This window comes from Otolemur garnettii, unplaced genomic scaffold (assembly GCF_000181295.1).
Source record: "Otolemur garnettii isolate 467f Iridium unplaced genomic scaffold, OtoGar3 scaffold00185, whole genome shotgun sequence".
Classification (NCBI taxonomy): domain Eukaryota; kingdom Metazoa; phylum Chordata; class Mammalia; order Primates; family Galagidae; genus Otolemur; species Otolemur garnettii.
The window spans coordinates 2352810-2375864 of NW_003852580.1; the positions used below are offsets into that span (position 1 = coordinate 2352810).

A 23055-nucleotide genomic window follows, 5' to 3' on the forward strand; every position below is an offset into this window, starting at 1 on the left:
GATTTCTTCCCAGCACTTCCCAGAACATCAGAGGCTGGCATTGCAGGAACCTTTCTGGAGACCCTGCTCCTGGGTTTGGGGGTGTCTGCCTGTTACAGGCCCCAGGTAGGCTCTACTGTGGAGGAGAGAGGGCCAGAACCATCCTGGCTTCTCTTCTTCCCAGAGGGCTCTTCTTCAACCACTTCCTACCCCAGGGCTGTGGCAGAACCTGCCTCCTCCCCAACTGGAGGCAGCAGAGTCAAATGAGGTGGCCACCAGCCAGTCGGGGGCCTGGACTCACCAGCGTTCTGCCCTGAGTGCCCTACACTGTCACAGCCCTCAAATTAGCTCTGACCACCAAAATACAGGACCTTGCCTTTCCCTGACCCAGTTGGGCTTTCATACTTTTGTTCTCTGTCCATGTACATGGGCCTGTGACTGTCTCCTGACACTCCTTCCTCACTTCTGAGAGCCCCCAGCCAGCCAGGCCCAGCAGGGCTGTCACAGGTGGGCCCCAGGCAGGAGCTCTGGACTCATCTGCGGCTTGCACCAGGGCCTCAGATGAGGCTACGGCCTTTCCTGCCCGGCTCACCTCTAACATCCGTGCCCACTTGGCCCCAGAACATGGGGAGAGGGTGTGGGCTGTGTCTTCAGAATGGACTCATGACAGCCCCTCTCCGCACCCTACTCCTAGCTGCTGGTTCTACCCCTGAGACCCTACCCCAGCTGGAAGATGGGGAAGCATGGATGATTCAGTGGTCCCCTGGTCTGGGTCTGCTGGGAAGGCACCCTGTCTCTGTGTGGGCTTTGGGGAGCTACATTGTCTCTGGGAAGAAGGCAGGCCAGGACCACCGGGGCCTGGACAGGGACCTCATGCACATGCAGTCCCTGCCACTCCTCACTGCAGTCCCAAGCATGTCAGCGAGGGCAGGGCAGTGACAGGAGGGCACAGCTGCCCCATCCCTCCCCTCCTCCCCCCAAGCCCACAGCAGCTGGAGAAGGTGGGGCCGACAGCTGGGGCCATTCCTGACGTGCCATCCAGGAAAGGCCAGATTCCAGCCTAGGGGAGGCCACAGGAGGCTGTGGGTGTCCAGGCCAGGGACTTCTTACCCCCTCCCAAGCAAGCCCCACCCATGCTCCCACCAGGCATGTTCCCAGAATCTTGAAATGTCTTTTCCCTGAAAATGGGCAGAGGGCTATTGTGAGGCCAGCCTAGACCCCTTCCCCAAGCTTGACGATGCTGTGAGGTTCCTGCAGGATGGGAAGCCCTCACTCCCCTCTAGGCAGGCAGGGTACGCTGTGAGCAAGGAGCAGGTCAGTCAGTGTGCAGCCAAGCTCTGCCACCTGCTTTGACAGCAGGTCATTGGAGCCCCAGAGTAGCCTCTAGCTCTGTTCATGCTGCGGCAAGGCAGTGTGACCTCTGTGCCAAAATGGAAGACCTGGTCTCCTCAATGTCCATCCCACTGCCCTGGAGACCACACCTGTGCCCAGGCTCAGGACCTGGCCTCTCACTAGCAAAGTGGGTGTGGCTGTGAAGGGTACAGGGTACAGATCTTCACCACTCAGCATGTCTTTGGGGCTGGTGCCGGGGCTGGGAGCAGATTCCACCGAAGGGTGTTCAGTCCCGGGAGCTGGGCTTCCAGACAGTTCTCAGAGTTCGTGGTCAAGGGTGGGGTCAAGGATGAGCTTGGAGGTTTCCTTGGACATCCACTTTGGGGAACTGGATCCGTGGTCTGGCTTGGCTTGGAAGGACAGAGAAGAGTGGATGGGTGTGCCAGGGTGCATGTCCAGAAGTCGACCCTCCAGGTGCTCTTGGGCTACAGCTCAGTGTGGGGGGTCTGCCCTGCCAATGGGGCATTGCCCCTGGCACCACGTGTCCCAGTCTCCCCAAGATGGTTCCCAGGCCTTTGCTCCCAATGCCACGTCTTCTGGGAAAGAGGAGGGCTGGGAAGACAGAGCCAGCCCCACAAGTGCCCCTGAGCTCCGGAGGTCAGCTGTGGCCTGCTTGCCCAGCTTCCCCACACCCACTGCAGCCTCTGATCTGGGAAAAGGGGCCCTGCCAAGGCTCTGTGGCTTTTGCTGGCCCCGTGAACTTGGGCTGTGGACAGGCCAGGGACCCAAGACTCCCAGGGCCCGCCTTGACCATGCCGGCCTAGGGCCAATCAAGTGGGCAGCCTGCCAGACAACTGGCAGAGGGGACAAGAGAGATGGTAGAAGCTTCTGCCCCGTGGGGGTGGCCTGTTTTCCCTCAACCACATGGGGTTCACAGAGCATGAGGTCCCCCGCCTGCTACCCAGGCATAACCTGGGGCAGGGGTGGCTCTGTGTGTCTCTGGGTTTCTGGTTTCCTTCTGAGCTGGGTGGTTCAGAGCCTGGTTCAAGACCTGGCTCAGGGGGGCAGACCCTGTGCAAAGCTTGGCTCAGCCTCGCCAAACCTCTTTTTGGAGCTGTGAGGCAATGTTCCCAGGGGCTATCAGGGGTCCCTGGGGGCAGAGAGAGAGAGGTAGGCCCATGCCCAGGCCCAGCACAGCCTGGTCGCAGCCTGTGTGCTGGAAGCAGACCCTTTGCTGCAGGCCCCGTGTGGGGCAGGCAGGTTTCCACTTGGCCGGGAACTTCCCTGGCCTGAAAGGCCTCGTACTCTGCTGGCTCAGAGTCCAGTGCTGCCATCTGTCACTGGTAGGGTACAGGCCTGAGGGCATGAGGGCCTGGGGTCCCCGCTCTTTCCTCTCCCTGTCACTATCTATAAAAGCGTCAATGGCTCTGCACACCCAGGCTCTAGGCCCTCCCTGCTGGCCAGGGGCCGAGAGCCACCAAGGGAGGCCAGTTCTAGTTTCAAGTCACCAGCTCTTGTCACTGTGCCAGACTCATGCATGCAGACCTGCTGTGTGTGGGCCTGGGGACAGGGTACAGTGAGAACCTGACTAAGTCCTGAAACCCTATTTCGGGGTGGGGGGGCACCACGTCAATGGGCCCTGGATCTTGGACATCCACAGGTGTAAGGAGCCAGCAGTGGAGGACAGAAGCAGAAAGGTGTAAGCCTGACAGGCCTGCTGGCTATGCTGGCCTCTCCCTCACCTCACCAGTCACTACTGTTTCCTCCTGAGGCCACCAGCCCATGTCCCAGCCCTTCCCTGCCCTTCACTCTTGGCCAAAAAGGAGAGGTGCAGGGTAGAAGCCAGAGGTACCAGGCAGCCCAGAGGGGGTGAGGCTGTTGGCCCTGGAAGTAGAGGTGACAGGGAGCCATAGCCGGAGGGATCCCCAAGTCTGTGGTCCCCCAGGGAGGGGTAGCGTTGGCCTGGCCTAGCCTTGCCCACTAGTCCATATTCCCTCATCTGCTAAATATATCCTGCGGTCTATTTCTCAGCCCCCATTCCTGCCTGGGGCCCATGTCACCTTGTGCAGAGGGGATCTGGGGGTGCTGATGTCCCAGATGGTGTGTCCAACCCCACTCCACATTCCCTCCTCTGCTAAATGCACCAGGTGGGGTTGAGGAGGCACCAGAGCTAAGAGTTCTCATGGTGCCTGGGGCTGGCACACAGGATGCCCCCCCCCCAGACCCCAGAGCTCCTGCTGGCCCGAGGACAGAGCTCGGGGACTAGGCTTCCATCTATACAGAAAGGGTGGCTGAGTGCTTGGTGCTTTAGTGCTCAGGGCCTGCTCTGCCCTCCTGGGCCTGAGACCCTGTGAGCACCCCTCCCCAGGCCAGCACCCCAGCCTGAAGTGGGGCAGTAGTCTCAGAGACAGGGCCTGGGTGAAGGCAACAGGTGTCTGTGCTCTCCCTCCCTAAGGACCTTCTCCTAGTCTGTGTCAGGCCCTGAGCAGCCACCGCCACTCCACTCCAGCCACAGGATCCTGGAAACTGCCTGCCCCCAAACTCAGCATTTTCATCCAAAAGCCCTGTGCCCCAGCTGTGTCCCCACAGAGGGCCCCTCTGGCCTCCTGCCCCTACACCCTGTAGGTAGGGGTGGGGGAGGGCAAGTGGCCAGATGAGCACTAGGCTTCAGAGGTCTGTCCCCCGAGGCTGTCACTAGCCACACAGGGACTCACACCAACTAGAGAGATGTGAAATGGAGAAGTTAGGTCCTCAGTTTTGCCAGGCACATTTCCAGGGCCCAGTGGCCCTGTGTGGTTTGTGGGTCTTGAGCAGTGCACTCTAGAACATTCCAGCACCAGGAACATGCCAGTGGACACAGTGGAAACTTTGGGGGCAGGGAAGTTCACCTAGCAGGAGGACTGAGAGCCTGGGGACTTGTGGGGGCTCCTTGGCAGGGCAGAATAGCTGCCATGTAGGGAGTCACACTGCAGCAAACTGCCCAGCAGGCTCTGTGCACCCCAAGAACTGTGCCGGGCATTGGCCAGGATGCCTCTCCTGTGATGTGCCCCTGGCGTCTGTGCCTGGCAGTGGGGTCAGCACAAGGCTTTGGGCTTGGAGGCCTTTCAGGAACAACAGCACAGCCCACCAAGAAATGCTGACTTCTGAGCTCGGGTAGTCCTGGCTTAGGTGTGTCTTGAAAGTCTCCATAATTTTAATTTCTGGAAGGGACTGGCTACCTCTAAGTGTCCCTCCCAACCGAGGGGAAGGTGGGGGGTGTAGAGGAGGGAGGCCAGGTATGGAGACAGCGTGTCAGAGCCAGGGTGGTGCAGGAGATCCAGGTTCGTTTGGGATTGGCAGTGGTTCTGCCCTTGACTTGCTGGGTGGATCTCTTCTCTGGGCCTCAGTCCCCCATCTGAGGGGTGGAGGCTGAGAGGTGCTCCCCTTTACACTCCTTACTGGTCCAAGGTCCCTACCCCCAAGTGGGGGTGTATGGCCATCTTCCCTTCACACCCCGTACTCTGCTTGGCCTCACTTTGGGCAGTGGGACTACTGGGGGCTCACAGCACCCAGACCCTAGGTTGGGATAGAGAGACGAGTGTGCAAGGATCCCCAGGTTCCATAAGCTACAGTGTGGGTGGGAGGGCTGTACCACAGTTCTGGGAGAGTGGCCCAGGCTGTGGTGGGTAACTCCTGTACCCTATCCCTCTCACTGTGCCAGGGCTCATGCAAGAGTGGGGGTCTTGGACAGATGGGAGACCTGGAGGCTGCAAGGGACTGGCCCTAAAGTGGGCACCACCTGTCGCAACCCCTTGGGCCCCTGTGGCCCTGGTCTGGATCACCGCAGGAAGGAACCAGGCGTGAAGCAGATTAGAAGTACAAGCTTGTAGGAGGCAGGCTAGCCCTTCTTTGCAGGGTAGCCCTGAGCAACCTCCACACTAGCCCTTTATTGAGACCATACAACACAGGTGAGGGGAGTAATTAACAAATGACTACATGCTGAAGGCTCGGGCTCTTCTTCCACAAGGAACACCTGTGGATGAATGGCCCGAGGGTCCAGCCCCCAGCTGTAAATCATCTTGCTCAGAGGTCATCTGGCCACCCCCTGGTTCCTGCAGGCATCTGGAATCAGGACCCCACACCCTCCAGGGGCGGCTTGGCTGGCTGTGGTTGAGCTGTCCTGGGTGCCTGGGATGAGGCTGTGGCCCCCAGGCAGGAGCCCTCTGGCAACCCTTCCCCTCTCTGGGCCTCGCAAACAAAAGCAGGCTGGGCCAACCTTGCCCAAACCTCAAAAGGCCAGGTTGGGAAAAGCCCCTGACCCCACTACCAGACAGGAGCTGCCACCTCTGACAGAGCCATGGGAGGGAGCCCCCAGCACCCACTTTCTGCCCACTGTGCAGACCCCCACCTCACTCCCCAGTCCAGGGGCCTGCCTACCCGGCACACTGTGTCCAAAACTGCTGCCCTGATTCATTACTTGGCGCTGCCGCCTCCTCTCCCAGCTCTGAGGCAGAGCCACCCCCAGTGCTCCCTGACTCCCCCACCTGGTACCTCAGGGAAGGCAGAGGGCACAGAAGCCTTAGGCCACCCCCAGCCAACACTCATCTTGTGACAGCCTACCATGGGCCATGGGACCTGAGGTTTTGGGTAATAGTAGAAGGTACTAGTGGGGCAGCTACGTGGGGGCTTCGGGGCTCTAGCTCAGGGCTCTAGCAGAGACAGGCGCCCACACCCTGATGTAGCCTGGTGATCCATGTGTTGCTGACCCATGGTTCAGGGCAATAGCTTTGCCCTCAGGAGGTCCTGGAGTAGGCTGCAAGCAGGGCTCAGGAAGGCCACATGTGACTGTGCCTCTCTGTTACAGAGCTTCAGCCTATCTTTGGGCAGCCCCGAGCCAAGGAGGCTCAGCACCCTGGACCCCTGGCGCCGGGCACAGATGCGAGGCCGTGTGCGGAGAGCCTGGGTCATACCCCCAATCAGCGTGTCTGAGAACCACAAGAGCCTCCCCTACCCCCTGGTACAGGTGAGGGGACAAGGCTGGGTCACCGGGGGCCCTGTTCCTAGGTGGTCTCCTGGGAGTTGGGGGGAGTCCCACCTGCTGTCAGGGCCAGAGCCCAGGTTTCTCGTCTGGCTATGCACACGCTATGTGCCCTCTGAGCTGGAAGCCCTGTGGTGGTGACTTTTTCCTTCAGTTTTATTCTTCAGACACTGAGCAGGTGTTGGCAGATTGAGCCTGCAATAGGGCTTAGGCGGCAGGGACACCCTTGAGCCCCAAGCTGAACTGCCCACCCCAGCGTGGCCCCCCAGGGGGGCCCTCCTGCAGACCTCAGACCCTCAGTGCTGCCAGCTGGGGAAGGGCTGATCCCTCCACCCCGAGCACCTCCGCCAACCCCATCTCCTGCCACAGATCAAGTCTGACAAGCAGCAGGTGGGCAGTGTCATCTACAGCATCCAGGGACCTGGCGTGGACGAGGAACCTCGGGGTGTCTTCTCCATCGACAAGTTCACGGGGAAGGTGTTTCTCAACGCCACACTGGACCGTGAGAAGACGGACCGCTTCAGGGTGGGGGCCTGCCCAGTGGGGGTCTGGGGAGAAGCTGAGGCCCCTCCTCCCCCTGGGCTTTTGCCCCCAATGTGGTGTCCTTCAGGCCAAACCACTTTCTCCTGCAAGATCTGGGCAGCTCTCATGGGGAGTGGTGCCAGAGATGGGGGGGACCCAGCTGTTTGGGGTCCCAGTCCCCTTTAGCAGATGGGCAGATAGAGGCCAGGTGGAGGTGGGGTATCTGCAACAGGGTGGGAGGCTGGCTTCAGCCACCCCTGTCTCCATTTAGCCACACCCAGCTATCCATGCCCCTGGTTCTGTGTGATGGGGTGGGTGTCACAGTGCCCCAAAGCAGTACTGGTCCCAGCAGCAGCTGCTGCTCAAGGTGGGAGAGGTGGGCGAGGTGGGCTCCCCAGAGCACAACCTCTCCAAGTTCCCCCTGGAGCCACCTGCCACCTCCAGCCTGGACTCTCCAAAAAGCCATCTTGTGCCTGACCTGAGGTGTCCCGCCTTTGTCTTTTCACAAGGCACAGTGTCCCCTTGCATGGTCCCAGTCTTCCTTCAGACTTAGAGAACCAATTCTTGGTTCCCCAACATGGAAAGTCAGTAGAGTAGAGAGTATTTTTTACCTGGACGTTATATTTTGCTCATACTGTGCATGGGAGATTAGACTTAAACTTGAAGAGCAGCCAAAACCATACAGAGAAACCAGGGGCACCAGGATCCCTGGTGACAGCATTATTTTGCCTGCACAGGGAGCACAGCAGTGAGCTTCCTGGCAGCCAGGGTCAGAGGGGAAGTGTGGAGGTCACCCTGTCTGCTCAGAGAAAGCAACTCCCCCTGCTGTCTCTCATCTGTTCAGGTGACATTTCCAGCTGGACTCAAGTCAGCATTTGCTGGCCTTTTTCATGGCCCTCATGGTAGCCACCAAAATTTAGGGGCTACAATACAACCCTTGCTCTGTTTGACAGCTGAGAGCCTTTGCCCTGGACCTGGGGGGATCCACCCTGGAGGACCCCACAGACCTGGAGATCGTGGTTGTGGACCAGAATGACAACCGGCCAGCCTTCCAGCAGGAGGTGTTCACTGGCCGGGTGCTGGAGGGCACAGTGCCAGGTGAGGAGGAGCCGGCATCTAGTCAGGCTTCAGTGAGGGTCTCTGGGCATTGGAAGCCCAGGATTTGCCTTAAGCAGAAGTTCCAGAGGCCTGTCAAGGAGTGAAAATAGGTAAATAGAGTCTCCAAGCAGAGGCCAACCCAGGCCCCTTCCCATTTCAATATAAATTTCAAATCCAAAAATCTCAACCTCAGGGTAGGGTTTTTTAGGGGTCCTGCCCCTGCCTCCAAAGCAAATGACCTCTCCCTCCTGCTGGGGGGTATCCAGAGATGGGCAGGAGCCAGGGCACCAAGGGGCCCCTCCACTCGGCTTTGGTGGAGGCCTGTGGGAACCTGTTGGCTGCCCCACATGCAGGCTTTGAGAATTAGATCAAATCTCCCTTGTCCAGTGAGCTCGGGGGTCTCTTCTCTGGCTGGGAATTCACAGAAGGAGGCCATGTCCTCCTCAGCATGTGACAGCCAGAGACGGGAGTGCCAGGTGCCTCACCTGGCCAGGTGTTGTCTGCAGGCTCCCGTGTCTTGTGGAGGGTGATCTCAGACTGTTCAAATACCCTGTTAGGGCCCAAAACCTTGTCCTGTTTTAGGCTCCACTGATGCTTCTGATTATTATTAGTGGTTATTATTCCAATGGTTACAAAAAGGCACTTTTCGAATTCATCTTCCTCTTCCCCTTGCTACACAGTGGGACTTCCCTTCTCCCCAGTGTGAGTCCATGGGCAGCCCACGCATGCACAGCTGTGTGGGCTAGAGCCACCTCTCCCCACCGGCTGGCTGTCATTCTCACTGTCTGGACCTTTTTGCAGACACAGTTGAGAGTGTGCTGACATCTGTGTGTGGACATGCGTGTATGTGTGAAAAAGCCTGTTATATGTGCATGTGTGTGTGTACATGGCAGCATGTACCTCCACATATATGTGTGCACATGTGCACCCCTGAACTTTGATGTGTGTGCAGTGTACATGTGTGTGTGTGCATCCCTTGTATGTGTGTGTATGTGTGCATGCCTCATGTGTATGCATGTGCATGTCCTTATGTGCATGTGTGTGTGCATGCGTTGTGTGTGTGGGTGTGTACGTGTGCATGCCTTGTGTGTTGTATGCATGTGTGTGGACTCAGTCTGACATGTTCACATGTCTGCCTTCCTCACAACACATCTGTTCTTGGGCATTCCCACATCCAAGCCCACTCCATAGGGTCCTCCCCTGCCCACACCTGTAGCCCCTCTCTGACAGTGGGGAGCCTGGTATCTCACCTCTGCAAAAAGGAAGCCCTTGAAAGCTTTGGCCTGAGCTCCAGCACTGTGTCACAGTCACCCGCTTAGCAGCCCGTCTCCACACTAGCTCTTCACCCTTCTCCAGCGGGGCCGATGGCTGATGTTTACTTCTGTTTATTGAAAATGTGCATGGCACTCACGTTGCCCCTCAGTCCCTGGTGAGGTGAGGCCCCAAGAACAGACACGAAGGGACCCACTGGCCCAGAGCTGTCCCGCAGAGGACCCTGAAGACCACTGTCCCCGCCCCACTGTGTCTAATGTTCGTATACCACAGCAGGTCAGGCCTCAGTCTCATCAGAAGGAAAATGGGTGATAGGCAAGGCAGGACCCTCCCCTTGTATGTGCCCCCAACCCAGGGCTGCACCTACCAGGTGGCTATGTGCCATTCTCCACGTGTCAGACTCCTGGGGCTGGGGCTCTGCTGGGCCCTGCCTCGGGCAGAACAGGTGAAAGTCAAGTCTTCTGCTCCTGGCTGAACACCTCCAACAGCACGAGCCTGGCACAGGGCTTGACATTTAAGTTTGCACAGACCATACGGGTCACCTGTGGCTGCAGAGGGGATGTATGTGGACTGATGGTGTGGGGGTGTGGCAGCCCTAGTGAGCGAGACGAGAACTGCCTGCCCTTCACTGACTCAGAACCGGGAGGCTATGCACACAGAGAGCCCCAGCACACAGACACCCCCAGGAACAGTGGCCGACATGCCTCCCTGTCCCCCTAGGCACCTTCGTGACCAGGGCGGAGGCCACGGATGCTGACGACCCAGAGACAGACAATGCGGCCCTCCGGTACTCTCTCCTGGGGCAGGGCGGCCACGAGCTCTTCACCATCGACGAGCTCACAGGGGAGATTCGGACAGTGCAAGTGGGGCTGGATCGAGAGGTGAGGCGGCTGCACAGGACACCTGGGCTGAGAGATAGCCAGAGTAACCAAAGGCTGCAAAATGCAACAGGGGCCCTGGCTCAGCAAAGACTCCAGGGGCTGAACCCACCAAACAGTGGGTCAGTAAGTGGCCCACCCTCAGGACATGGGCCAAGTCAGAAAAGGAGGCCCTTGGGCCCTGCTGGCCAGGACAAGTCCTCTGCATATCCTCTGTCCTGCTGGCAGGGAAGTCCCAGCCCTACAGCCTACAAAGCAGAGGGTCCCTGCCTGGGTGGGGCCTCCCTGCCTGGAGTGGGACCTTTCCAAGTGCCCCTTGCCCTGGCCTCTTAGCAGCTGCTTCCTGCTTCTCCTTCACACCCTGGAGTCACTAACGTCCCAGGCCCTGCTGCCCAGCTGCCAGGCTTCCATAGGCCACAAAAACCCACCTTGAGGCAGCTCCTTTGGGAACCCCTCTCAGTTGCCCCACTCACCCATGCATGCAGTAGGCACTCAGTATGCCACCCACTTGTAGGCTGGGGCAGGGTCTGGTTGACAGTGACGTCACTGGGCCCCACGTGTTTGGTGGAGTGGGGTTCTCAGCCGCCTGCAGCCTTCAGACACTACCGGCTGCTCCTGTGGGGCTGAGCCAGGCCCCATGCTGGCTGGCTGGGCCTGGCCTTTCACCCCAGCTGGGCAACTCATTCCGACCCTGTGTCTTGGTGTCCACAGGCGGTCGCTGTGTACAATCTGACAGTGCAGGTGGCAGACATGTCTGGAGATGGCCTCACCGCCACTGCCTTGGCCATCATCTCTGTGGACGATATCAATGACAACGCCCCAGAGTTCACTAGGGACGAGGTGCCACCACTACCTCCCTGCACCAATTAGGGCCACACATACCCTTGGGCTCCTGGCAGGGTTGGGTGGTGCCCCGCTCTGGAAGGAGCTTTGCATGAGTAGCTATAAGCCCAGTTTAGAGGGTCCCAGAGCTGGCCTTGGGTGAGCCTGCCATGAAGTTGGGCTGGGAGAGGCAGGCGGGCCATGGAGAAGCCCCACCCACACTGTCTCTAACCCCATTGCTGATGCCCGGCTCCCCTAGTTCCTCATGGAGGCCCCAGAGGCTGTCAGTGGAGTGGTTGTGGGGCGGCTCGAGGTGGAAGATAGGGACCTGCCAGGCTCCCCCAACTGGGCGGCCCAGTTCATCATCTTGGGAGGTGACCCTGATGGGCAGTTTGCTATCCGCACAGACCCCAAGACCAACGAGGGAGTACTGTCCATGGTGAAGGTGAGTGCCTTTCAGCCAGCCCATTTGCCCATATGCTCCCCACCTCCACATCAGCTGTATCCTGAGCTCACTGGCTCTTTCCCGTGGGACGGTCTGTCCTGATCTGGTGTGAGAGGCTAGGAGGGTGGGAGCCCCAGCTCTAGGACTGGGCATGCTGGTCATAGGGCCACAGGGCTACAGAGCCAGAGTAGGAGGGACACCACATACAGTCTGCCAGTTACAACACCTGCCTCTTTGTAATGTGTGCATGAAAGCATGACTGCACACATGTGCAGCCTGGTGCCACCAGGAAGGCAGCTGGTGAGGCACACACAGACACATGCAGATGCACATGGATATTGACATATCAAGAGATTTACTGCAAGAAATTGGTTCATGCAATTGTGGGCTCTGGGCAAGCAGGTCTGAGATCCATAGAGTAGGCTGGAAACCCAGGCAGGACGCATGCAGTCCTGGGCAGAATTTCTTCCTTTCCTCAGAGAAACCGCAGTTTTGTTTCTAAGCCTTCACTTAAGTGCATGAAGCCCCACACATATTATCTGGAATGATCTCCTTTATTCAAAATCTGTTGGCTGGGCGGTGCCTATAGCTCAGTGGGTAGGGCACCGGCCATATACACCAAGGCTAGTAGGTTCCAACCTGGCCCAGGCCAGCTAAACGACTACACCTGCAACAAAAAATTAGCCAGGTGTGTGGCACCTATAGTCCCAGCTACTTGGGAGGCTGAGGCAAGAGAATCGCTTAAGCCCAAGAGTTTAAGGTTGCTGTGAGCTATGGCACCCTATCAAGGGTGATAGCTTAAGACTCTGTCTCAAAATAAATAAATAAATAAAAATAAAAACAGGCTCGGCGCCTGTAGCTCAGCGACTAGGATGCCAGCCACATAGACCGGAGCTGGCGAGTTTGAATCCAGCCTGGGCCTGCCAAACAATGAAAACTACAACCAAAAAATGCCGGGCATTGTGGTGGGCTGTAGTCCCAGCTACTTGGGAGCTGAGGCAAGAGAATTGCTCAAGCCCAAGAGTTGGAGGTTGCTGGGAGCTGTAATGCCATGGCACTCTGCCAAGGGCAGCATAGTAAGACTCTGTCTCAAAAAAAAAAAAAAAATCTGCTGGCTACCCTCCCCAATACCTTCTGAGCAACACCAGGATGGCTTCTATCCAGCCCATGGGGCTACCCCTGATTACAGACACATTCCACCCCCCCCCAAATCTATTTTGAGTGATGGGTACTTGTTATTTGTGTGTTTTTATTCTGCATAATTATTTTTATTAAGATTAAAAGGCAGAGATGGGCTGTGCTTGGTGGCTCCCACCTGTAATCCCACCGGTCTGAGAGGCTGAGGCAGGAGTTTGAGGTTGCAGTGAGCTGGGCTGGTGCCACACCACTGTAGGAAAGGAGAGCACTCAGGACAGGCCTGAGGAGTGGCTCCCCAGGAGCCACTCTGGGAGACCAGCCCTGAGCCTCAGGTGACCACACCTCCTTCCTGCAGCCCCTGGACTACGAGACCCAAGAGCTCTACCAGCTCATGGTATTGGTGCAGAATGTGGCCCCACTGCAGGTGGCTGCCCCCAGGGCCAAGAGGGGCCAGGCACGGGTCAACATACACGTGCGGGACATCAACGAGGCCCCCGTGTTCCGAGAGAACCCACTTCGGACTAGCCTGGCTGAGGGCGCACCCCCAGGAACCTCCGTGGCCACCTTCTCTGCCCAGGACCCTGACACACAGCAGCTGCAGAGGGTCAGGTGGGCATCCAGGGGCCCAGGTGTGGCAGAGGGCAGCTGATGGTCCCACGCCTACTGGGGTCACCCCTGGCTCCTGGGCGCTTAGGGTCAGAGTGGAGGGGAGCTTGTCTCTTGTGTTTTCCTGTGGATCCACAGATCTCAGGGTACCCATACCTACATGTTGGGGTGGCCTTGCCCCTAGGGTGGGTTGGAGCAGCCAGGCACACTGAGATGCCCAGTCTGTTCCTGCCAGCCTCTGAGTATCCAGCCATGTCCCTCAGGCCTTTGGCCCTGAGGCTGGCTATTAAGGTCCCAGTTTTGCCATGCATCTGGCCCTTTGTCTGTCACCCAGCTACCACGGGGCCCCAGCAGCTCACCTACCCTCCCTGAGGCTCAGTTTCCTCATCTGTCAGTTGTGATGGGGAAGACTTGCCTCAAAGATTCACAGAAGGTGCCAGTGACTGCGGCTCCCGTCAGAGCCACAAGGGTTGTGTGCAGATGTGAGATGCACGTGCAGTGTGTGTGCAGCTGTGCCTGTGAGGCCACACTTCTGGGGGTCCCACCCCTCTCCCCTCATCAGCTACTCCAAGGACTATGACCCTGAGGACTGGCTGCAAGTGGATGGAGCCACCGGCCATATCCAGACCCAGCGGGTGCTCAGCCCCGCCTCACCCTTCCTCAAGGACGGATGGTACAGAGCCATCATCCTGGCCCTTGACGATGGTGAGCAGCCAGCCCAGCCTTGGCTTCTGGGCTCTCTCCAGTTGGAGCCCCAGGGCCCTCACCCTCTGAGCAGACTGGCAGGGTGGGCCTGGGCAGGGACACTGAATCTACCAACCCCTCTGCCCATAGCCTCCCCACCCTGCACAGCCACTGGCACCCTGTCCGTGGAGATCCTGGAGGTGAACGACCATGCCCCTGTGTTGGCACCACCACTTCTTGACAGCCTGTGCAGTGAGCCCCACCAGGGCACCGGCCTCCTCCTGGGTGCTACAGATGAGGACCTGCCCCCCCACGGGGCCCCTTTCCACTTCCAGCTGAGCCCCAGGCTCCCAGAGCTCAGCCGGAACTGGAGCCTCAGCCCTGTCAACGGTGGGCTCCCTCCCCCACCCTACTGGGCTGGCCAGAGACCTGTGGGCGGCGGCTCCCTCTGTGTGCCGGTGGCTGCACCCTGGGCGGGGCAGGGCTTATTGCGCCCAGTGGATGGATGGGGAAACTGAGACCAGGGATTTCGTGATCCCACCCCATCTAGGTGAGGTGGGGGCCCAGCCTGGGGAGACCCTAACTGACCTCAGGTGTCCTTAACAGTGAGCCACGCACGCCTGAGGCTGCGGCACCAGGTCCCCGAGGGCCTGCACCACCTCAGTATTCTGCTGCGGGACTCAGGGCAGCCGCCCCAGCATCGTGAGCAGCCGCTGAACGTGACCGTGTGTCGCTGTAGCCAGGATGGCGCCTGCCTGCCAGGGGCTGCCGCACTGCGGGCAGGGGGCGCAGGCATCAGCCTGGGTGTCCTGGCCATCATGCTGGGCAGTGTCCTCCTGCTGCTGTGTGAGTGCTCCGTACCCTTGGCCCCACCCTCAGACCCTATCTCACACCCAGCTCTTCCCCTGCCCACATCCTCTGACTCTACAGACCCCCACCCTGGACTCCATGCCCTCAGCTCCCTACCACAGGCCCTGAGACCATCCCCTACCCTACAGCCCCGCCAACCCCCTCTGGAGGCCCTGCCAGGCCCCAGCCTCCCTCCTGTGTCCCCAGTGCTGGTCTTGCCGGTGGCGCTCCGAGTGAGGCTCCGGCAGCGGACTCAGGGCAAGGGGGTGCTGCCCGGGCTGCAAGATGACCTTCGAGACAACATCCTCAACTATGATGAGCAGGGAGGGGGAGAGGAGGACCAGGTGGGTAAGGGGTGTGCTGGCAGAGGGGCTCACTAAGGAGCCCAGGCCACCTGGGCAAGCTGGCGGGGAGCCCCTCCCCTCTTTCCCAGCGACCCAGGGCTCAGCTCCATTTAACCTGCCCAGGATGCCTACGACATAAGCCAGCTGCGCCACCCCGCAGAGCTGACTGCCCAGAGCACCCTGGGACGGCCACTACTGCGCCGTGACACCCCCCACAGCCGAATGCCCCCCCAGCCACCCCGAGCAATGCCTACCAGTCCTGCCAACATCAAGGACTTCATCAATGAGGTAGGTGCTATAGTGGACACAGGTGTACACACACGTAAGCATAGACACGTGGTACACCCAGGGCGCACACGCACACGCTGAGCCTTTCTGCAGGCTTTCTGTGTCTTGGGTCAGGTTGGGGTGCTGGCCTCAGAGCTGCAGGAATCTGACATGAGTTTGCCAGAGGGACCCCGGAGGACATACAGGGTCCTCTGGGCTTGGGGGGCATGGACTGAAACAGCTCTGCACTAGCTGGGGTGGGCTTTGGGGGGCACCTGGGAGCAAACTCAGAAGCAGTCTCTGCACACCCATCCCCACAGGGGCCACTGGGGTGTTCCCAGGGCTTGTCAGCTCTGCAATAACAGGTGGGAAATCTGTGGTGGGGGCACCTGGGGAGAGACACATCCATCACCACTCACTGGATCTGCCTGCACTCCGCTAGGGAAGGCCCCCTGCAAACTCACGCCCCAGGAGAGGCAGACAGATCATGGATAGGAGTCTGTGTCCCTACACTAGAGGGTGATGGAGGCAGACTCCAGACCCCTGAAAGGCAGACCTACTGGTCCTGTGGAGGAGACAGAGTCCCCAGGGGAAGGGCTGGCAGCTATCCTAACACCAGGAGCCCTCGAGGCCTCTGCTCAGACCTACCCTCCTGTACCTGTGTCTTAGGCTGACCTGGCCTGGTGTATGGCCAGGTGAAGAGGCTGCCCGCAGGGCTCCTAAGGTCTCTGGGACCTCTTTTCAGGGTTTGGAGGCTGCGGACAGTGACCCCAGTGTGCCGCCCTATGACACAGCTCTCATCTACGACTTCGAGGGTGAAGGTTCTGTGGCTGGGACACTGAGCTCCATCCTTTCCAGCCTGGGTGACCAGGACCAGGATTATGACTACCTCAGGGACTGGGGTCCCCGCTTTGCCCGGCTGGCAGACATGTACGGGCACCCATGGGGGTCCGAGTGAGGGGCTAGACTTGGCATCTAGATGTGTCCACTGGGCCAAGGATGGGGTCTTTCTCCTGGGGGCACCTCACCCAGATGTGGAGTGGACCATCTGACCATGGGGGCCCATCTGGACACGCCCCCCTGGGCCAGGTGGTGGAGATGGCTCTATAATGCAGCTTGAGGGCACTTGGCCCCTATCCCTGGGCCTGGGGGACCTCCTCCTTCAGGAAGGGCTTGAGTCCAGGGCACAGGACTCAGGACGTGAAGGGAGCAGCAGGGGGACCCACCCTTCTGCTGGCATAGGGACAGCTTCCCTGGGTCTCCCCCTGGGCCCACATACCCCTACTCCCACCTTTGCCTCCTAAGAAAGGACCTCCTTTTTGTACAAAGAAAACAGCCCCCTAGTAAATCCGAAGGAAAGATGTTTGTCTCCCAGTGTGGGCCTGCACCGAGCACCATGCTGACCCAGGGCTGAGGTTCCCCCATCCCAGCCCTTTGGTTGGAGCAGTGGAGGCCTTGGTCTAGTGACCTCACCACCTGAGGCCCCCTCCAGCCCCAGCCTGAGGGAAGAACCAGGGAGGACTTTATCATCTACATCTGATGGCTGTGGCCAAGGAGGAGGCACAGGGACTCTGCAGCTGGCCCAGGGACAGGCTTTGTTGCTGCCCCACAGCTCCATCTGTGTTGACACGTGGCTTCTGGGGGATGGGTCTGTCCAGTTGTGGTCACCCATGGACCAGGTGCTGGGGTCCTCTGCTGTGCCTTACAGCTCCCCCCATTCCTCCCTAAAGAAATGGCAGAGGGCAGTGCTCCTCCCTGCACTTGGGGGCAGTGGGAACATCACTGTGGCTCTGCATGGCTGTGTGCCCAGCATGGATGGAGGGATAGGGAAGCCACGTACTTGCTCCACATGGTGGCTGCTGGCCCAGCTCCTGCCATGCTCCCCCCAGAATAGTAGCGAGAGTCTGGTTATCATGGCACTCAACCTGCAGGAGGAGCCAGTTCTCCGCATGTACAGCCTGGCCAGGCAGCAGCAGGGTGCCGGCCACCAAGAAGAGGCCAGCCCCCATGGAGAAGGCCAGGCCATGCTGAGGGTTGCACAGTTCCATGTTGGGGTGGACATACATGGTTTGGGCTAAGGCCTCCCGGGAGGGCTGCTCTGTCAGGAGCCACAAGGACCAATTCCTGACCTGCCAGAGAGCTGAGAATGCCCAAGGCCCACACACTGGGCCCCCAGCATGAGGTCTGGCCTGCAGACAGCCCTGCTCACCCCAAACAGGGCACCCCGGCCTACTTGAGAAGGGCCTCAGCAAGGGAGCCTGAGAGCCTCCCCCACCCCCAGCAGTCCCCAGAAGCCTCAGGGGTGGCCTCTTCAGAGCTGCCCCCATATTACTCGTGAGCCACGTACGGGGTGAGCAAGGCCCCTGCCAAAGTCCCAATGTACATTTTGGGGTTCCACCATGCCAGAGACTTTATGCTCAAATCCCATCCCTCCTGAAAGCTGGTGGGGCACTAATTGCTCACTACACCACACAGAAGGGCTGGTGTCAGGTACAGAGGCAGGGGAAGGAGGGAGCCCAGCCGGTTTCAAGGCTTCAGGCAGGCCCTGGCAACCTTCCCCACAGGTGAGAGGCCCAGATTTCTCAAGCTGAACTGACTGCATTGCTCCCTGGTGCAAAGCCTCTTGCTTCAGGAACCCAGTCCACAGACCCAGCCCCAAGCCACAGGCTGCTCTCTCTCTCTCTCTCTTTTTTTCCTGGAGACAGTCTCATTTTGTCACCCTTGGTAGAGTGTGGTGGCATCACAGCTCACAGCAACCTCAGACCCTTGGGCTCAACTCATCCTCCTGTCTCAGCCTCTAGAGCAGCTGAGACTACAGGCATCCGCCACAATGCCAGGCTAGTTTTTCTATTTTTAGTTGAGACGGAGGTCTCACTCTTGGTAAGGCTGGTCTTCAACTCTTGAGCTCAAGCAATTCACCTGCCTGGGCCTCCCAGAGTGCTGGGATTACAGGGGTCAGCCACCGCGCCCAGCCTTACGGGTTGCTCTTGATTGAATTGCAGACCCTGCTCACCAACGCCCACCTGCCCTCACCTCCAGCCTGAGCTCTCCTCCTCCCAGTCTGCCCCGCCCCCTTGCCAGCCCAGGATGAAGATCACTGCACAGCAGGCGAGGGTCAGGGCCTTACACATCCGGAAAGCCCTCGGGTTTGGCACTCGCTGTACTTGCGCATCTGCTGTGCCACGCGAGGAAAGCGCTGCCCCATACATGGGCACGCAGCACGACAGCCCCAGGACACCTCGAGCGCTCTGCCCGCCCGCACGCCCAGTGTCCATCCCAGACCCCCAGTCGGCCGGGAGGGCGGAGCACTGGGTGCCTGGGCTCCGTAGCAGGTCCGTGGTGGGCAGGTCGTAGAGCCAGCGGCGTGTGCAAGGCCGGTTCCGTTGGGCGAGTGCCGGGCGCCGGCTCAGGGTAGCGCAGGACCAGGCTAGGGCACGGGGCGTGCGGGGCCCCGGGCGCGGCAGACTGGCGCAGAGCAGCGCAGAGGGTGGGGGACCGCGCGATGACCAGCCGCTCGGAACTCAGCGTTAGCCCCAGCGCCACCCCGGCGTCGGCCAGGCCGACGCCTCCGTTGCATCGGGCCCGCACCAAGAGCTGCATTGGTACCAGCAGCGCTCCGGGCGGGAGCCTGGGAGGGGTACGGGGCGGGGCCTGGGCGCACAGGTGCACGGGGAAGGCTGGTCCTGGAGCGCTCAGGTGGGCGGGAGGGGCGGGGCCTGAGCGCACAGTTGCACGGGGGTGGTGGTGAGGGCGGAGCCTGGGACGCTTGGGTGTACTGGGCACGCTTACGTGCGCGTGGGGCCCGGCTGTGTCCTCCATGGTCGGCTCTTGCAAGAGCTCCGGGGCCTGAGCGCGAGGCCTGGCGACCACGGGAGCCTGAGCTGCCCTGAGGCCTGGCCGGGGCCGCCCCACGTTAGGGCGCGCGGGGTGGTTGGGTCTGGGAGGCCCGGCGGTTTGCAGGGGTCTGAGGTTGGGCCTGACGACTGGGCAGGAGAGCCCGGCGCCTTCCTCTGGGTGTCAGAACTTTGCAGGTGACCATAGGGTTCTGCGAGGTGAACTTAAAAGTTCCCTCATCACGTTCTGGCTTTTCCCTCGTACATCAGTCAGGAAGAAACGACGCCTGTGACGCCGGCGGAGTCCTCCATCCTCCAGCTGGTAAGGTGGCGGGGCGTGTGTGGTTTGCTGGTTTGTTTTGAGACAGGGTCTCGCTTTGTCACATGGGTTGAAGTACAGTGATGTCATTGTAGATCCCTGCAGCCTCAGATTCCTGTGTTCAAGCGATCCTCCTGCTTCAGCCTTCAGAGTAGCTGGGACTACAGGTGCCCGCTTCCAGGCCAGGCTAATTTTAAAATATTTTGTAGAGACGGGGTCTCATTCTTTTTCAGGCAGGTCTTAAACTCCTGGCCTCAGGGGATTCTCCCTTCTCAGTCTCCCAAAGTGCTGGGATCACAGGCATGAGCCACTTTGCTGGGCCAAGGTCACATTTATTCTCCACTGTTTTGCTTTTATTTATTTTTTTTTTGCAAGAGGAAAATTATAAGCTATGTATATACAGGGAAACCAAGCAGAGAATTGATATTTAGTAAGTAAAAAAATACAAATAATGTATTCTTTCCATTAAAAAAATGAAAATTGTACTAGATGCTATGCAGTACTCATAAAGTTTCCTAACTACTAGTTGGTTTTCTTTTGCTTTGTGAATGGTCTCTATTTGCATTAAAATTCCTAATAATGTTTTCCATTTAAGAACATCATTAGGCTCGGTGCCTGTGGCTCAAGTGGCTAAGGCGCCAGCCTCATACACCGGAGCTGGCAGGTTCGAATCCAGCCCAGGCGCACCAAACAATAATGACAGCTGCAACCAAAAAACAGCCAGGCGTTGTGGCAGGTGCCTGTAATCCCAGCTACTTGGGAAGAGAAGGCGGGAGAATCGCTTGAGCACAGGAGTTGGAGGTTGCTATGAGCTGTAATGCCACAGCACTCTACACAGGGTGACAGCTTGAGGCTCTGTCTCAAAAACAAACAAACAGTATTAGCTCCTTTAAAAATGTTATTGATTTGGGCTTGGTGCCAGCCACATACACTGAGGCCAGAGGGTGCAAACCCAGCCCAGGCCAGCTAAACAATGACAACTGCAACAACAACAAAAATAGCCGGGCATTGAGGCAGGCACCTGTAGTCCCAGTTACTTGGGAGGCTGAGGCAAGAGAATCACTTAAGCCCAAGAGTTTGAGGTTACTGTGAGCTGTGTCACATTGTACCTAGGGTAACATAGTGATACTCTGTCTCAAAAAAAAAGAAGTTACTGATGTGAAAGTCACATAACACTAAACATTTTATGTTGTACAGCTGAGGACATTCACAATGTATGCTACCAACATAGCATTGCATGGTACCAAACTATCCATCAAATGGAAGGAAGTAGAGGAAAGAAAAAAAAAAAGTTCTGAAATAGCTCCCTCACCAGAGAAGAACGCCATACACATAAAGCAGTTACTCTGTGTTCACTCCCTGCAGCCCTGGGCAACAGTAATCTGCTTTCTGTCTCTATGGGTTGGCCTATTCTGGACATTTCATTAAGTGGAATTGTAAACCACGGTGGCCTTCTGTGTCTGCCTTCCTTTACTTCCTTTCGTGTTGTCAGGGTTTTATCCGAGTTGCAGCAGGTAGCAGTACTACCCTCCTTTTTATGAATGATTGATATTCCATTATATGGACAGACCACATTTGTTTATCTGCTCTTTTACCCAAGGACACTTGTGTTGTTTCCACTCTTAGCTGTTTGTCACTGGTGCTTCGATGGACATGTTCGTGAGAGCATTCGCCTGGGTACCTGTTTTCAGTTCTTTTGGGCACATACCTAAGCGTAAAATTGTTGGGTCATGTGGTGATTCTGTGTTGAAATCTCTGAGAAACGATTTGCTTCTTTCTTTTCTTTTAGAGTAATTTTGGATTTAAATTTAGAATTTTAAAATGATGCCAAAATATGTATTGCATGAAATTTATCATTTAATCATTTTTAAGCAAAAAATTCAGTGGCATTAAATACATTCACAGTGTTGTGTACCCATCCCCATTGTCTATTTTTTTTTGGGGGGGGAGGCCAAGGCTGGGTTTGAACCCGCCACCTTTGGCATATGGGGCCGATGCCCTACTCCTTTGAGCCACAGGCGCCGCCCATCCCCATTGTCTTTTTCCAAATTGTTCATCATTCCAAACAGAGATTCTCTATCCATTAAGCAATAATTCCCCACTCCACACTGTCCCTCTCACACTCACACACACACACCCGCCAGTAACCTCTAATCTACTTTCCGTCTATGAATGCCTAGGAACCTCCTAAAAGTGGAATCTTACTGACCAGGAGATTCCCTGGGAGGCTGTGTCACCTTGTCACATAAATCCCCTCTGATACCCTTCTTCCCTGGGACCTGTCTTCGCCTCCTACACCTTTTCTTAGCAGTGGGCCCCAATTCCAGCCTGTAGATGTCCCCACCCTGCGGGACTCGCCCCCAACCCCAACCTGTCACAGGTCACCTAAATGAAGCTTGGGCTCTACTGCCACCTTGTGCTCACATCTTTTTTCTGAATCAGCCGCGAAATCACTTTAACCCCGTATATCTGTGTATACTGTTTTGTTTCAGTTTGCCCCCCGCATTTTGATCTCTGTGCCATCTGGAGTTTATTCTTGTATATGGAGTGAGGTCTAGATTTAATTTCATAATTTCCCAATGGCTAACCAGTTGTCTTAGCACTGCTCATTATAAACTGCACATTTGCTCCACTGATATGAAACACCACATTTAGGAACGAAATTCCCACAGGTTCCTGGGCTCCCTGTCCGCTCCCTGCCTCTCTGTAACCAAAGGGCTTCTGGCACTCGCGGGTCCGCAGCTGGCCGAGACTTCCCGGTCACCTGTAAGCTGCTCTTCCGCAGGGTCCTCGGCACCCGTGTCTGACCACGCAACTTTCATCATTTTTACTGCACTGTGCCACATTTCTGACTAGCTGGGGAAAATGCCCGGTGTCAGTGCCACTTGGGAGAGTGCCATAGGGATCCTGGAGCGTGTAAGATTGCAAAAATAACAGAAACACATTAGAAAAAAAGGGATGGAGATTTACACAAGTCGTTATACTAAAAATGCAAAGGAATCGCTGTTAGACTAAGGCCGGCTTCGGGCACTGCCAAGGGGTACGACGGGGAGCCCCGCATGTAATACGCGGCCAGCGGCTCCCACCGCCAGCTCCGCCACGGTTGCCTGGGGCACCTCCCTCCCAGACCTCCCAGACCGGGGCTGGAAGTGGAAGTGACGTCAGTTCGTTGCAGGGTCCGCTGTCCTACAGCCAAACGCTTCCCGGAGGCTCTCGGGGGCCGGGGGGCGGGGTTCCGCGGCGGGGCCGGTGCGAGGTCGGTCCGCTCTGCGCCTGACCGCCTCCGGGCTGCGGCCCCGAGCCATTCCGGAAGGACGAGTCGCCGCAGGGGTGAGTGGAGGCCGGGAGGACCCCAACTTCCTTCTGCCGGAGATTTCCGCGGATGATTCGGCCTCCTCTTCTGCGGCGTTGTGGTTCATTTTGGACCCTGTATTCGGGTAGGAGCGCACCCGGTCGCAGGTGGCTGGGAGGGCCCGTGCGCGGGAGCGCGGACAAGCCTGTGGACGCAGGACTTCGCCTGGCTTCTACGAGAGGCTGTTCTAATGCTTTTCTTTAGAAAAATCCGAGTCCGATGAAAATATATAGTTGACAGTAGATTAACTTATTTTTAGGTTGTGCGTGTTTCCCTATCCAAGATAAACCTTTTGAGTT

At 57.9% G+C, this 23055-nt stretch overlaps 2 protein-coding genes across 2 annotated transcripts in view; both read left to right on the top strand.

The window, feature by feature from the left end:
• The window catches only part of CDH15 (cadherin 15), a 17597-nt gene extending 1348 nt beyond the window's left edge, over nt 1-16249 (top strand). Inside the window, exons 2-14 of the mRNA XM_003800830.3 lie at nt 6155-6313; nt 6698-6853; nt 7804-7948; nt 9941-10101; nt 10810-10938; nt 11180-11365; nt 12858-13111; nt 13671-13813; nt 13943-14182; nt 14399-14638; nt 14849-14985; nt 15109-15273; nt 15998-16249. Of these exons, the coding sequence (XP_003800878.2) occupies nt 6155-6313; nt 6698-6853; nt 7804-7948; nt 9941-10101; nt 10810-10938; nt 11180-11365; nt 12858-13111; nt 13671-13813; nt 13943-14182; nt 14399-14638; nt 14849-14985; nt 15109-15273; nt 15998-16210 (2328 nt within the window). The 3' untranslated portion in view covers nt 16211-16249. The remainder of the gene's footprint in view (nt 1-6154; nt 6314-6697; nt 6854-7803; nt 7949-9940; nt 10102-10809; nt 10939-11179; nt 11366-12857; nt 13112-13670; nt 13814-13942; nt 14183-14398; nt 14639-14848; nt 14986-15108; nt 15274-15997) is intronic.
• Nucleotides 16250-22696: 6447 nt separating this feature from the next.
• Nucleotides 22697-23055, top strand: part of ZNF778 (zinc finger protein 778) — a 9981-nt gene continuing 9622 nt past the window's right edge. Inside the window, exon 1 of the mRNA XM_023507529.1 lies at nt 22697-22734. The gene's annotated coding sequence lies outside the window, so the exon portion shown is untranslated. The remainder of the gene's footprint in view (nt 22735-23055) is intronic.